The following is a 16,541-nucleotide window of genomic DNA, read 5'->3' on the forward strand; positions in this document are numbered from 1 at the left end:
TCAGCACGAAGGGGTGCGGCTGTTTGTAGGAAACTGTGAAAAAGGCAGAGGAAAGGCTGAAACTGAGCAAAGGTAATGGCGGCTCTGTCCATGGCAAAGCGGGCTGGAGTCCATGAGGCACCTGTTGGCTCTAAGTCTCTAAAGAGTCACTCGTGAGATCTGTGTGAGTGTGTGTGTGTGCATGTGTGCACACATATGTTCTCAAGTGTACATACAATACCTACCCATCAGTCCATCCATCCATCCATCCATCCATCCATCCATCCATCCATCCATCCATATCATACCTACCATCCATCCACCCATCCATTCAATATTTATTTACAGTTTTTGAGAGTCATATTCTCAGACAACAAGGAGAAAAACAGCTTTTTTCTTCCTTCATTTTCCCCTCTTCCAGTCAAGAAAAAGTTAGAGCCCCGTCCAATAAGCTACCTCACACTTCATGGATGTGAGATCCCATTATTACAAAATAGCCAGTAGTTAAAAAGGTTAGCAAACAAGCCTCTACTCCATCCATGAAGTGGTCTCCCTAACAAGACATGTGACCATCTGACATCTACAAAATATTTACAACATTATTATAATCCCCGAACTGTCTTTCATATCCCTGAGGCAATATTGTAGTTACCCATTTATGCTGTCTAATCCCTTGCATTGTACATCCCAAGCTGATGTTGAATAATATTGTATGTCAACTATAATTGAGAGTTTATTTATGCTTTTAAATAAAACCAAATCTAAAGTTAGGTTCAGAATCAAAGTTTTTTATCAAGTCCTCCAGGCCTATGACAAACAGCCACGGCCACAGAGCCCGTGTGCAGCACGGCGCCGCACTGTCTGGGATGGAAGCAGTGACTCTGTCGGGAGCCTCAGGACCGCTCTGTGGCCACAGCCCAGGAAGGGACGGTCCAGAGCATCCTGCCGTGTTAGCAGCCAGGAGCCCGTCACACAGCCCTGCGCGGTGCAGGACACGTGTTGGAGCAGAGCTGTGGTGACGGCCTAGGTCAAGGTCAGTCTCCACAGGGGCATCAGTTTCACACCTTTCTAAGGGGCACCGTTTCCACTTGAGCCCTGCTGAGCGCCCTGTGCAAACACGCTCCGTGTGCGGGCTGCTCGGACTAGGACAGGCCAGCAGCACAGAGAGGGCGACTGGGGACGTGCTGCCGGGACCAGCAGTATTTGCATTTCCTGGGAGCTTGTGGGAGAGTCCGACCTGCTCAGCCACAGACAGGAGTCAGTGCCCCCACCTCCCTCCGGGTGGCCCTGGTGTCACTCAGTTTGAGAACCACCCCTCTGTGTCACATCAGCTTCCAACGGAAAAAAGCTGCTCTAGAAAAGGTGCAGAAAAGCGTGCTTCCTTACCACATGCCCACATGTCCACCGGCTTCCCGTAAGGGTCTTTCCGTAGCACTTCCGGAGAGAGGTAGCCGGGCGTGCCAGCGAAACCTGAGGGAGACAGAGAGCGGAGTCAGGGCGCATGCCAGGACGCTGTGGGCGCAGGAGCAGGGAGAGCCCTTCGTCTGCGCTGCTTCGTCTGCCGACGTTTGTCCCACAGGACAAGGCTCTTGGAGACTGAAATAATGGAGGCTGCTTTACGGCAGCACAGACACTGGTCTGTCCTGGTCCGTAGCTTAGAAAACAGTCCGTGGCCTGTGCAGACACCAGGCCAGACCCCAGTACTGCCGTCGGGCCCACGCCAGGCCTCCCGTTAGCTGTCCTCACCCTGTCACCTGTGTGAAGGGGACGGGGAACCGCCACCCAACGCACCACCACGGCGTGCGGGCCCAAGACACCTGAGACACAGCAGGTGCAGGAAAGACCCCTCGAGGCCCCCTTTCTACCCCAAAGCAGGAGACATGTCCTGTGAGAACCGTGCCCCCCTCCAGCAGGAGGGGAGAACATCCGAGAGGAGGTGGTACAGACAAACCCACCGAAACGCGTCCTCTCCCCGACCGTCCCCACCGGTCCCCCAGTCACGTCCCCAGGACTCACGGCCCCCGCCCAAACCTCTCTCTTTTTCCGTTGTTGTCTCTCTGTTCATCACTGTTAAAACGGAAGGTAAGGCCCTGTTCTCGTCTCTCTCTGGGTTTTCATTTCTTTTCTAGAAAGGCCTCTGTGCGCACATAAAAATTAAAGTGTTGACACCACATAAAATAAGTGTGCTTTCCTCCTGTCAATCAATCTTTTGTCGCTCAGTTCACAGGCCCCGCCCACAGGCCTCAGGCCTCAGCTGCAGAGAAACGAAACGGGGACCTGAAGGCAGGCTAGGACCTTGACACTGATACGACATTTCACCTCAGGGGACAAGAGGGAAGTAGGTCTGTGTCAGACGGACAGCACCATTTTAATGTAAGTCATTAGAAACCTCTTCTGGGGACAAACACCACAAGAACCCCAGCACGTTCACTCTCATTAGGCTCCATGGTCATTTCAGCGGCCGGGGTGGGGCCGGAGGGGGCCCTACTCCCTAAAAACACGAGCACATGTCCAAATGCGGGCACGTCACGAACTGGCGCACCCCTGAGCTCTCTGGACCCAGGGATACCGAGGCCCCCCCTTCTTCAGCCGATTCAACGCGTGAGAATTGAGCTCATCACGATCCTTGCTACCCGTGAGGAATGACGAAAGCCATCCTTCCTCAGAGGCAGCAAGATTTTCTCCTCCTAAAAGCCAACAAGGGAAGCGGAACCCAGAGAAAACAGAATCACTTACTGTAGCCAATGCAACGCGTTGCCATTAAAAAACCCTGACTATTGCTTAAAAAGACCTACTAGCAACCAATAGAGCCAGCCTTCCGTGAAACAGGACCGTGGCAGGTATCCTGTCTCCCAGCAGCTACGAGAACTGGAAACGCGCAGTACGCAGAAGTGACGGACGGGCTGCGTGTGGCCCTGTCTCTGTGGTAAACGCTCCAGCCACCTGACCAAGTCTAGTGACACAAGGTGTCACCAAGCATCCCAGGGTCCCTAGGTCGGGGCCAGGAAGAAAGCAGGAACGGGGGAAAAACAACTATTTGGACTTAAAAATGACCCCCCCCAAAAAAAAATCAAACCCAATAAGAAGCTTCTATAATGTCTAGCAAAACTTAATTTTTTTTATTTGTAATAAACATCTTATTTCATTAAAATAAAATTATTTAAAAGCCTGAAGCTCTGCCATAATTACACATAATAAAGAAAGGGTTTCACTTTTCTTATTAAAATAAAAAGCCCACCCCCGCCGACACTGATGTTACATTTTCAAAGATAAAATTAATGAGTAAAAAAATGAGACTGTGATGGCAGATAATACTGAATAAGTATCAAAACAAGTCCTTCACGCTGAAACGCGCCCCTCCTCCTGAGCCACCGCTGGGGGAAGCCCGGCACACGCAGCGCCTCGCGCGCCTGCTCCGGCCCCGGGAGCAGCCCCTTGCTCAGGCCCCGGTGCGCCCTCCAACACAAACCACGTTGCTGGGCACTTCAGATGCCGAATTCTCTCAGAACTTAAAACGCACCCCTCAATGGTCATTGCTCTCCTCGGGTCCCGAACAAGGACGCAACACAGCCGCTCAGGGCGCCGCACAGGGCAGGAGAGGGGACCCCGGCTGCCGATGTCACTGCTCGCCTGGGGCCGGCCTGCTCTAAGACGTGAGTCACCGCAACTGGGAAACCGTGTAGTTTATTTTATTTGGATGCTCTCGCTTTCACAAGCCTGCCATCCACTCTTCCACTCACTGCGTCGCTCAGCGGCTGTCACTGTGACAAAGAACCGTGACATGGAGATTCACACCGAGATGGTTTTTAAAACTCACTGAGCAGTCCCCATGGCGCGTCCTGTGGACGAGGCACGCGGCCTCCTGACAACCAGGACAGAAGTGCGGGATGTCCCCACACCAGTCGTGGCTTCCCACAGCCTGGGGGGTTGGAAGAGGACACAGCACCGCGCGGGCTCGGACACGGACTCGGAGCCCACACTCTCGGAACATCGAGCGCGTGGCTAGTGTCAAGGTTCGGCCTCAGCCCTGGTCGTAAGGCCCCCTCCCGCCCTGAGCCGAAGTCCCCTCCTGGCATCCTGCTACACAGACTTGACCTCAAGTCTCACACAGCGGGGTCCTGCTTTGTCTACACAGGACCAACCTCTAGCTTCCGTGTCCTCAAACACAGGCCCCGCGTTCCGAGTGCCTGGCCCTGTGTGTCATCTGGGGCTTGCTCCCATGTCCTCCTCTGTTCAAGCCGTCCTCACGTGGAGCATGAATTCTGCCTCAGCCTAACCGTTTCTTATGCTCAGGCTCCCTGTCCTTAACCATCCGCCACACTGCCGCTGAGATCGGCATTCCCTAACAGGAGCCAGTTTCGTCCCTCTCACGGGAAACGGTCACCACGTCCCTGGAGCTTCTAAACGCCAAACCCTCCCCCAGGACACAGGCTCCCTTGTGCCGCCTGCGAGCTTCACACTTGAGCGTGAGCTGGCTTCTGCGAGAGCCGAGCCCTCCTCTGGTGCCTCCATCGCCTTATTGGCCAAGGGAACAAACCCTCATTCACGCGGGAGGGCGGTGGCACTGTTACCCCATCACCGACAGTCCCCAGAGGTGCCTGTCCAGTGTCACACTCGTGGCAGGCAGTGGCCGAGGTGGAGGTGTCAGCACCTGCAGGGCAGGACCTGCCGTCTGCCCCGCGCCTCTGCCCACCCTGGTGACAGCCCCGCTGCTCCCTGTCGTGTGTTCTGTATCTGGGTCAGCGGCACTCTTGCCCAGGACAGGAGGGCGTCTTTGCGGCTCAGTCACAGAGTCCCACGTTCTGCCTCCCTTGGTTTGCAGTTAACAGGATCAAACTTATTCGGATGTCAACACATGACAAACCAGATGCCAAGTCTGGAGGTGTTAAGTTCATCTGCTGGGTAAGGAGGGACCGAGGGGAAGAGGCAGCACTGACCTTGGGGATGGTCAGTCAGGCCCAGCACGGGTGGTATAAAATAAGGTCGTAGCCTAGGCTGCCGGCACGGGGACTGGAGCTGCCGCCATCACCGTCCCGCGGGGCAGATCGGGACGAGGCGCATGCTAGGGGCTCTGGGCAGGTGTTGGGCCCAAGCAGGCACCTTTTGAATTCTCTGCTTCTTGTTCAGGGGAAAAGCAGTGAGAAGTAAAGGCTTTTAAAAGTTTTATCTAACCTCAATACACAGAAACTCAGAAAAGAAATGAGACGGGGGCTTGCAGAGAGGTTACACTGTTGGACGCTGCATGAGAAATGGGCTAATGCCGGGAAACGGCAGAAACAGGCAGGAGTCAGTGGGTAAAATAACTTATCAGCCTAAACATGGAAACAGCCCATAAGCCTGGTTAGAAACACTATGATTTAAATTTGTTTAGAGTTACTCTCTTCCTTAGTTGTAAGGAAACACAGTTCATCATATAGCAATTTCAAAATTTGAGGAAATAGGCACTTTGGAGAAACCCATCATGTGCATCTACGTATATTAACCACAAAGATACGTCCTGTTTTCTGCAAGTGCTCCAAGTGCCTGCCGTTTACACAGCAGCTTTCAGCATCACAGCTTCCTCACGAATAAAGCATGAACTCTGAGCACTGCACCCGTCTTAGCAAATCTGAGCACAGGACCCACTTTCTCACCCATCCTTTAAGAGGAAAGTCTGCATGTCATTGCTCTCCTGTAATATTTTCCCTTCAATTATTTCTTGATTCTGTGCCCTTTAATGTCAGCAGAATTAAGTGCTTACGAAGGCCCGACGCCTTCAAACGCGCCATGCTGGTGGGATGAACTCTGCGTTTGCTCTGTGCGGAAGTGGGCGGGAGTGACCGGGGCGGCAGGAGGCCAGGTCCTACTCACCAAACCACGCCTGCTGGTCCCCTTGAACTTCAATGGCCAGGCCGAAGTCTGCCAGTTTCACGGCTGCTCCCTTGGACTTGCTAGCTAAAAGCAAATTCTCAGGCTTTATTTAGAAAGAAAAAGGAAGACTGCGGTGAGAACCAGTTTTAAGTGACTATTCAAAATTAACAACATTTTATAAGATTAAGAAAGAAGCAGAGAGGCGTGCACGGCCCTGTCTCCCAGACGGTCCTTCCCAAACCCCAGGGGAAAGACGGCTGGAAAGGCGAAAAGTGACCATGTGTGCAGGTCCAGGCAGATGCAATCACGCACGGGGAGATGCTGGGCAGAAGCGGGGTGCGCTTGGGGAGACCAAACGCGGGGAGCCCCGTCCTGACCTGCTCACATGCTTCCAGGGGCCGCTGCGCTCCAGCCCTGGCCACAGGCAGACTTAGCAGCCTGGCGGAGCACACACACTGCCAGCGGAAGGGAACTTGGCAAACGATGACAGAGTTGGACCAATCTACCGACATTTGGCAAATGAAACTGTGCAAATGAAATCCTAGTTGGCTTCAAGAGTTTGGACCCAAATGTAGGCATTTTGATTTCTTGAAGTTTCCTAACAATTTCTGTACAGATTTTGGAGTCTTATTCGGAATTATGCATTAAAATTGCTGTCTTTAAGAATCCATTTATTCTTAAAGGCAGAAAGAGAGTTCTACTATTTGCCAAATGTTATAGTTAGCTTTTTAAAACATAATTTACATTATCTTCAGAGTGCAATTCAAAGCATGACTTATATATTTTGTTTTTACATCTTGCAATACTAAGAGAAAGGTGCATTTTTGTTTTCTTGGGACCTTGGGCACTAATAACTCAGTGTTGGAATAAGGCTGTTTCTATCCCACTGTTTCCCAACCAGACCTTCGAGACACACCGGTACTCCGACAACGGGCACCAGGACGAAGCCTGGCGTTGCCCGGGACCGCCTGTGTGGACACGCAGAAATCAGAGGGGACGGTGGCCGGGAAGAGGAGGCTGCCTCATGAAGCCTATTTGTTCCCAGGCACCTGGCGACCGCACAGCTGCACTGGGTGTGGGTACATGTGACAGAGCGGTTCAGCAATTTTTTTGCCTTGGGATGAGCGAGACCCAGCAAATTTGGAGGTGTGTCTCAGACTGGAAAAAGTTGGGGAACAATGGACTCTACAAGAGCCAAAACAATTGTCTGAAAATTGAAAAATTCAATCAAATCGGTTTTGTTTAGATGTTAACAGTGAATTTCATATTTTTTTCATGAAATTGGCTATTTTTTCTTACTGAATTCGTCGATCCTATTGGTTGCTTTGACCTTGTCTAGACACAGCCTAAACCAATATTTAATTGATAAATTAAGCCAGCCATGCAAATTAGCAAAAGACTCATAACCAGAACTTGGAAGAAATTAGGCTGAGTCTGCAAGAAGTAAGTTTTAATCGGGTCCCCGGCTTCTTCAGGCTCCTGCTCACTGCCATCAGATTCATCACTGTCCCTACGGTGGGACAGCTGTGACTGCAAAGGTGGAGACCTCTGTAAAGTAATGCTTAGGGCTGATGGGATTTCGAATGACCTCAGCACTAAACACACGATAGTTTCATTTGGATGTGGGGATGAAGAGGTCTCACGAATATGAAGTATTCTTGCTGAAATAACTTTAGCAAAACCTAACATTTGAAATTACTTGAAACTCTGGTTATTTATCGATACACTACAGTGTTTAACTAACATGTTATATGATTGATACTTGATGTTTTATTTTCGCAACTAAAATTTATGGCTCACTCCATTCATACATTTTTCTCATTCAATCAAGAAGTCATTTCCAGCTATTAATTTATGGAACAAATAACTTGGAAAAACCACGTCAAACTGTAAGCAATCGTTTATTTCTTTGTGACCTTCACATTCAAAAGCACTGAGGCATCAGGGCTCTCTGCTGACACATAGCTGCCCTGATTCGCCAAACAGATGCATTCAAGGAAGAGTGCCATCACTTGGGAAATCAGTCACTTTAGGGCTTTTAAAGCAAGCGGTTACGAAGTTTGATGAACAAATGCCAGTGTCATCGGTGAGTAAACGTAAAAAAATTGAATGTGCTTCTAGCCTCATCACTAAACCAAAGAGCTCGGGGCAGCACTGGGGCTTCAACCTTAGAGCAGCAGGCGCCACCTGCTCAGAGGCGACGGGCATCTGCGGGTCCATTGGGCACGGCCTCTGAGTGACACTGAGACTGACCCTGGAGGCAACCTGGAGGGCCTCCCTGCAGGGCCTCAGGGGTCACTCGGGAAGTGACAGACCCATGCGCATCGGTGTTTAACCTCAGACCCGCGATGGCTGTTCAGCTGCAGTTACAGGCAGGAAGACGCCGGGCAACTGCAAGGGTGCAGCCTGGGTTTACAAGGTAACAGCCCTGAAATGGCTTCATGGTACGGGTATCTTTTAGGCAAACCGAAGACACAGAGCTATGGAATGAGCCTAAAACCCCAGGATGATTCCCGACAATATTAAAGCATTATCTGCTTTATAAAGAGCTTCATCACAAGGCCGACTCTAATGGAACATTGAGAATCGCACGCAAGCTTGGTTTATACGCGACTCTCCAGAAGGCATCAGTTTGCATAAGCCCACCGTCATACAGTTGGACCATTCGTACCGCCACCACCTTAAAATTACGTTGTACCACACAGGGTCACCGGCAAGTAGGTGGGGTCAAACTGTGAGTGCCACGCACAGGGTGTAGCACGTGGCTCCATTCCACAGGCGGAGACGGGAGAGTCTCCAGCTGACTGGTGGCCCATCCCTAACAAGCGTCTCCACTGAGCTCTTGGTGGCTACTATTCCGCCGCTTGGATTTTCTAAAATGAATCAGAAAGGGCGATGACAACACAGGCCTTCCAGTGCAGCTGTGGCTGAACATGGGCACAGCACCGCGAAGGACAAGGGCAGCCTGACGACCCAGGAAGAGTGAACAGCTGGGTGTGTGTCCTGGGCCTGACGTTGTCAGCTCTGCGGAACCTGGCAGCCCGCAGGTTCTTGGAGCTGAGTAATCCGTCCCTACATCTCCCCAGTCAACATCGTAAGCATGAACCACGCCCCCCGAGAGTGCACATGGAACTGTAAGGTCCCATTGGGTTTCAGCGCAGGCCTCTGCGCCCCGAATGGGACGATATACACACCCTGGTTAGCTGTCACCTTCCAGGCAGAGGTCCTTCCAGTGTGCAGAACGGTGTTTGAGACGATGTTTGTAAAGAGGGAATGCCTGCATTCCTAAACTAGACGCAGTATGTTATGTCAATCTGTATGTATTATCTCTGAAGTCTTACAATGCAATCACTTTCTGGTTGGTTTTTAAATAGAGTCTATAGTTGTGATCACACACAGCTCCGCTCCCACCCCACTGCTTCCTAATGATGCAGGATTTTCCATGACATCTGGTCTCCATGTCAATGGCCATTTATAGCACATCAGCTGGATCAGCAGCAACTGTTGGCAAGTTGTCCTGTGTGTCCACATGGGCACACCGGCCACTTCCCTGTGATGTGAGATTTTCCTGAACCTGGTCGAGTATCTCAAAGTACGGAGGCAAGTTGCTGGACTCACTTTTTGGACTTGGAGATAAAACAGGTCAAAGTTTCAAAGTGAGGGAGGGACGTTCAGAAAGATGAAGTGAAGACCTGAAACCAGGCTTCCTGATTGCTTTTTCCAAAGACATGGCGCTGAGCAAACTCCATGATGGTCTAAAAATGGCTCATTTTCAAAAGGCAGCCCATTCCGTAGACACTTTGGAGAAGAACTGGAAGTACTCAGAAATACTTTGCCCATATGCAAATAAACAAGGCGAGAGCTTAGGAAAAAGACGTAGTTTTGATCTTGCTTCTCTCCAGTCCCGTGGGCCCGTGCGAAGACTCCTAAGTCAGTGCGGTCTTGGCTAAGAAACGGACTCCGCAGAGGTGAGCGTGCCCTCAGGGCTCACTGCACGGGCGTGCGGGCCACCATCCAGCAGCGAAGCCCAAACGTTAGGGACGGTTATGTGTAGTGAACTCACCTGTTTTACTTTCTAACGCTTTTTTCTTTATGACGGTTATAAACACAGCGTTACTTATTTATCATTCCATGTTATCTGATTCTTGCAAACCCTTGGAAGTGCATTTTTAAGAAGTGAAACTGCCCCTTTAGGCTTTTTCCCTCTGTCAGAGCCTCGGCATTTCAGCGGGAGGCGAACCACTCCGGGCTCGGCATTTTCTGTCACTCTGCTTTGCCAAAGGAGGTGTGAACGCAGCTCCTAGAAATACACTAAATGAGTCTGTGCATGAATCAAAAAGCTTGACTATCGAGCTCACTCAGGCACGTAGCACGCGTTGTTCTGTGCATGTGGTACGGGGGTTTCTGCTTTGATTTTCACACGGAGTGGGAGCCTGAATCTGCGTGCTCAGCACAGGGAGTTTCCAGCTGACGCACGTGCTGGATGCCTGGGAGGAGGGGCACTGTTTCCGTCATCATGCGCACCTGAGCGAGCTCGTGAGCACCACTCTGTTCCATTCCTGTGTCTTGATTTATTTTCACATTATCAGCACACTGTCGGGCTGGCTGAACAGCAGTCACCACAAGGAGGCGCCACTTACCTCGTGCCTCTGACACGCAAGGCGCTCCGTGAAGAAGAGGTGGATGGCTGAATGAATTTTGAATTTTATCACAAACATAGTTTGTTTCTGAAACACCTAGATGTAAATTATACATAAATGATAAGTTCTTTAAAGTTTCACCTAAACGTGGTTCTGAGAAAAGTGGAACAACTATGATTTTATAATTATTCAAAATGTAGAATTCACAATTTGGTATGTCTGCTACCCATGGTTAGCAAGAATTTACTGACTGTGTGTCATACATTCCCCCAGAAAACAAATTCCTTTCCTTTCTGGTCATAAATTTAATTTTATTCCTATGAAATAGTCTTTAAAAAACCCCCCAAGTCTCCAGAATTATTACCTCCATTAAAATCTCTTTATCCACCCACCCACCCATCGATCCCACGCCCTCCCTCCATCGAATGCGTCCCCATCAGCGACAGGCCCTGCAGGAGGCTGGCTTCAGGAACGGTGACGTTCTCCTTCAGGGAGTTCACGGGCGCCTCTCTGTTGCCGAAAGGTCCCCTTGTGTGCGTGGACCCTCCTATTCTGACTGCTGTTCATCAAGTGCTGTAGTAACTGTTTCTGATACACTCTGAACTGAGGAAATTTCACCACTTTGTGTGAAATACAGTGGTGGGGAAAAGCGCAGTTCTGTGATGGTCGCCTTTGAGTTACTTCTGTAACGGTTCACAGAAGCTCTCCTGGCTCCAGGTTCCTTTACTTCTTGTGACATCAGGGTTGTCACTTGTCACTGCAGCCTCTCTCTGACCTGCTATGTTTCTGGATGCAGTGCTCGTCTGAGGTGCGCCCTCCTTTCTGCGAGGGCAGCCCCGACCTGCTCTCCACATACTTTTAAGTGACTTGAGCCCAGCGGCCTGGCGGCTCCACGCACCCGGGCCTGCTCTTGGCTTGGTCTGAACTGACGCCCAGAGTCAGGCGGGGCCTTCGCCGGCGCTCACAAACGTCTGATGAATGCCTCTTCTTCTCTGGTACCTGAATTTCCGATCATTGGTTCACAAACGTCCAACACCGAGTCCCAGTAACTCGCCGTCAGGAACAATGGATCGTAAATACTCCAGAGTGACTGCCGTGATTTGGCCCGAGTGAAACGTGGCAGATGCGTCTCTGGGCCCCAATTCTGAAGCCCGTGGCCGGCGCCGGCTCACTGACCCCCACGCAGGGCGCTTTCACTTTGCAGTCCAGTCTATCGTCCCTGCTCCATGTCACGCCTGAAACACACCCAGGTCTCTTATTCCTACGGATTCGGACTCCACATAGCTCTGGAAGACCCACAGGTGGGATTTTTAAAAATCTTCTGATTCACTAACTTTAGAACCATTTCTTAAGTAATTCTTAATGTCGCTGGCACAATGATTTTCCCATCATAATTTCACCTCTTCTTCGGTTTTCAATTCTCCGAACTAAACTGAACTGAGAACTAGAGCTCCTGGGCCTGTGACCCTGGGCACGACACACCATGCTGGCAGAGTGACCCCGGAGACATTGTGTCACTCGGTTGCTGCATCGCCCTGGGCACCATGGGGCGACCTAACTGCCCCTCGTGAAGGTGCTGTGAAGAGTCACGGAACTCAGCACAGGACACACAGCAGTGATCACCACCTCTATCGTTAAGGTCCTGCCTTGACCCCAGTCCGTCCAAGGCTAGACCCGTATTGCTGGGCGACAGGGACATAGTCATGTCACTGTGGCTTGACGCCAGTGCTGCGTGGGTCTGCCCCTGGGGCCCAACACTAGCTGCGCCTTCCACAGAAGCTGTGCTTCACGCCCCGCCGGCCCTGCCTGATGCCACCGACCAGCTCCCTGGCCGCTAATGTCCCCACCAGAACCACGTTTCTGGGACATTCTCCAGGCGCCTTCACAGCTTGGTATCTAGGTCTGATGACTGTCCACCTGCTGGCTCCCTGTCTAACGAGCCCCCACGCATGGCAGCTACTGAAACATTCCAACAGTTCTTCAGGCTCTCGCTGTGTCCGAGAGGACATGCTACTCCTCTCTTTATTCAATATTAATCAACACACATGACAATTGACTTTCTTCAGTGTTGCCTTTTGTATATGAATGTGCTTTTGCTAGAACACCGCTCTCTCCTAAACTGATGGGATGTGCCACAGGCATTCACTCGTTGAGGTCCTACCCTGCGTCCCGGAGAGGGACAGTGTTGAACAGACCGGTGCCGGGAGCACTTCACAGACAGCACTCAGCGCTTGTCTGCTCACGGGCACTTTTGATAACGACGAAAAACTTAACTGCCTGAGGTTTCTCTAACTGATATGGACAAATTAAACTGTGCATTACATGTCTGTAGGGTGTGTGAATTAACAGAGCAATCAGGGTATGAACCAGAAACGTGCGGCCGGGAACAGCCAGGGCAACCGTTTGTGTCAAGCCTGGTAACGAGAAATGTCGGCAGCCTGTTGTTTGCATGTTAATGTCTCGGTCAGTGAGCGGCACAAGCGGAGCCAACACACGTCCCGCACTCAGAGTGCAGGAGACCAGCTCTGAGAAGCAGCCGCGGCTGGAGGGTCTCCACGTCAGCAGTGGGACAGGCAAGCACAGGGGTCCTACCGGCGCCATCAGAGGTGTGTCTCTGTCCTCTCATGAAACTGGGGCAAGTGAGAATGGAGCAAAAGCACTTTTTCTGGAAGGAAGCCCCCCAGGCGATGCCATTGCCTCCTAGAAACCCCCTGCCTGAGTTTTTAATCTGACTTCAGCTCATATGTCAGGAAACACCCTTCCTCCAGTCACATCCCAGGCCCAAGGCCATTTCTGATTAAAGTCCCAGCGTGTGAAGGGCTCAGTGAGCTGGGACATGTACAAATGTCTGATATCACAGCCCATAAAATGTGTTGTAAAAATCTCGGAGGGGATCTGTACTTTCATCTTTGGCATTTATAGTGGGCTTACAATGTCACAACATGGAGTAAAACGTTTCAAGTGGCAACTCTGAGAATGTGTCCTCGGGGACCACAAAGCGTGCGTGCGCTTTAAGTGCTGTGGGTTCTGAGAGGTGACAGAACGGGGCTCGTCAGCTCCCAGGCACTCGGGCCAAACCTGCCTCGCGACGCTGCCCCGCTTACTGTGCCACCCTGACAGCCATTTGCAGTGTTAGGTGTGTGCAGCGCGACTCGTGCTTGCTGGAATGGAGAGCTCAGCAGTCCGACTCGGGCTCACTAGGTGCTGGGACCCTGCTGGGGAGGAAAGACACACAGCAGCCTGTCTACTGTCAACCCAGGAGCTCGCTCTCTCCGGATGAAGTACGACACGCGAGTGCCAGGTGTGCCCGAGGAGAGAGGGGGTGTGGCGAGGGCACGGGTGTGCGTCACCTGCTGGGATGGGCCCACACAGCCTCCCTGCCACGCTGAGCCTGCACAGACATAACTGCAGCTGAAGGGCCGTGGGGCCGGCCGGGCGTCCGTCACTCACCTTCAGGTCCCGGTGGACCACGCCCATCTGATGGCAGTGCAGCACAGCCTCCAGGATCTGCTGAATGCAATGACTGCATGCAAACACCAGGGGCAGTGTTAGTCCGAGCGCAGCACGCGGAGACCACGGCCGTGCCAGCACAACGGGCCGAGCCCGCCACCTCGGGGCACACTCACTGCTCCCGTGAGTGACGAGTGCCTCAGAGCAACTGGGATCGTGCCAGACGGGAGCCAGTGTGCATCCCCGTGGTCCAGAAAACCCACCTAAAGATGCTCCTTTCATCCAGGAGCTCAGTGAGTTCCTGGCTGTCAACACTTAACGGGAAATAAACTGGAACACAGGTTCAATTCACAGCTGCTGGGTCCCCCTTCTTCCCGCCCCGCACCCCGAAAAGCGCTTCCCAGTTCTCTCCCGTTTTTCTCGGGTCCCTCCAAATGGTCATGCTAGCACCAGGGCTCCGTTAAGTTCCCTTCGGGTGCACCCTGGACTCCTGGTGCTCATGTAGCTGGCAGTTGGCGCCCGGGCTGAGGGCTCATCAGCCTCCAGGGAGCAGTGCACGGCCCGTTGTCCTGCCACGGCCATGTGGTCTCAGAACAGAAGTGGCGTTTAATCTACAGGCGACGTACATCACAGGCCAGTCACCAGGCCCAGGCGGGAGGGTGCGGGCAGCCTGCCCAAACCGCCTCAGGGGCTCATGGCTGGACCGGACGGCTGTTCTCACTCCCGCCCGCCCGGGCTGCTATGATGTACGCTCAGCCTGTAGACGAGCGACTGAAAGAAGCGTCATGCACGATGACTCCGTCACCCGGTCATTTTAGGCAGACATTGGGAACGACAAACCCCACCCTCTGCCCTTTCCCCAGAAAACAACGGAAGCTGCTTCGATTCAGATTTGCCGACTCCACATACTGACCTTCAGGTCTCTGTGCACTATGCCATTTAGGTGACAATGATTTACACTTTCTAGAATCTGCTGTATACAATGACTGCAAAGACACAAGGGCAAAATGAGAGGAGAACGTTTTAAAGGCGCATAATCCCACGGAAGACAAATCAATGAAGGTTCAAATGAAACAAACAAAAATGATGCTTTCCACATCGTCTTAGCTTTACACTGGAACTACAAACTGTGGAATCAAGCTAATCTGGTTCTAACAAAACTGACATCCACACAGGGTTGTGACGTGTTCAGATGAAACAATTTGAGCTGTGTTTTGTTCTTTGCAAGTCTGCACTTTAAGTCACTGGTACACAGGAGTGGAGGTTTCCCAATTCAGGGAGGAAAATTAAGTCATATTTTCCATAATGTTCTGGGAAAAAACTCTTTAAAGAGAAAATTTGTGGGTGTTTCTCATACACACCTAAACTGTTTAAAATCTGAGGTCACAATTAAACACAGGCGTGGAAACATGAGGGTGAACACAGATGAAGTGGCGGGTGACATGGTTAAAAACGGTGGGAGGGACACAGTTACCATTTCGACCGGGAAACGGAGCTTCCTGTACAATACGGTGCTAGGAAACCCAAGGAGGGTTTGCAGTCTCAGAGGGAGAATTTAAAGTCACCCAGACTCTGGGGAATGGCTAAGTGCTGACGGGAGCAAACACACGACATTTAGGCCCGTGGGGCACCGCTGCTTGTCACCACATTTCCACACACCTGAGTGAGGAAATGCTGGCTTGTTAGCCGTCAAAACGCACAGTTGATGCTATTCTCATGAAGGCCCACTGATGTCAAGACCACTAATTAAATTAGAGGGGAAGTCACTGCTGGGCACCTGTGCGGTGTCATGGCTGCCGTGTGACAGTGACGTAGGGCACATCACACTGATCAAGTGTGTACAGTTCACTGTGGGATTCAAACACAGGTCTATACACAACCACACCATCGGCGGATGGAGCAAACGATTCAAGGAGGACATTTTCAAGCATTTAACGTACAAAATGACATTACTCCAAAGTAAATTCTTGAATTAAGAAAAGTAGTCACATCTGATTTATTACAGGTAAATGTCAAAAGCCGATCATAATTGTGGTTTTCCAGCTCTAACTCTTTAAGAGAGCCTCACATTGTTTGGTTTTGACTATACAGCTTAATTTTGTTGGTAATTATTTTTTAAAATCACAGACTCCTTTTCCTTCCACTTTGTTCTACTTTGTACTACATTTTAGGAATATTTCCCTTTCTTTTCTCAGACCACAGATTAGGTTATTGGGCTGAATGAAAACTGGAAACTAAAGAAGTAAACAATAATTCCTATTGTGTGAACTTCACCAGTTTTACTAGTGGAAATGGACTGAATTCTAAACTTTTCGAGGACTTGTGAGAACAGACTTTTACAGTTATTTGCAGATATGCTCTATGCTTATAGTTGGGAGAGAATGTTTCTTCTTGACTGTCCCTATGTGTGGGACTTGTCCTAAAAATATCCTACAGTGAATTCTAAAACGTCACAGAAGCCTACACATGAGATGACCCAACCCACAGGCTCTGCCCAGTTATCTGTAGGGCTCTTCCACAGTAAAACTAGTTTCAATTTTAATTTCACCCTATGTTTTTCAATTTAATAACAGCCTGTTTCTATAACTCTGAAAAGCACAATAAATGAAATTCTCTAACTTG

At 50.8% G+C, this 16,541-nt stretch overlaps 1 protein-coding gene across 11 annotated transcripts in view; it reads right to left on the minus strand.

Annotated features, from left to right (window-relative positions):
- The window catches only part of CAMK2D (calcium/calmodulin dependent protein kinase II delta), a 195,860-nt gene that overhangs the window by 42,756 nt on the left and 136,563 nt on the right, over window positions 1-16,541 (minus strand). For all 11 annotated transcript variants that reach the window (XM_019656581.1, XM_019656579.1, XM_019656576.1 and 8 more), the window contains exons 5-7: window positions 14,833-14,905; window positions 5,830-5,932; window positions 1,366-1,449 (exon numbers count right to left, since the gene is read on the minus strand). In XM_019656581.1, the coding sequence (XP_019512126.1) occupies window positions 1,366-1,449; window positions 5,830-5,932; window positions 14,833-14,905 (260 nt within the window). The remainder of the gene's footprint in view (window positions 1-1,365; window positions 1,450-5,829; window positions 5,933-14,832; window positions 14,906-16,541) is intronic.

The sequence above is a fragment of the Hipposideros armiger genome, unplaced genomic scaffold (assembly GCF_001890085.2).
Source record: "Hipposideros armiger isolate ML-2016 unplaced genomic scaffold, ASM189008v1 scaffold_262, whole genome shotgun sequence".
Lineage (NCBI taxonomy): Eukaryota > Metazoa > Chordata > Mammalia > Chiroptera > Hipposideridae > Hipposideros > Hipposideros armiger.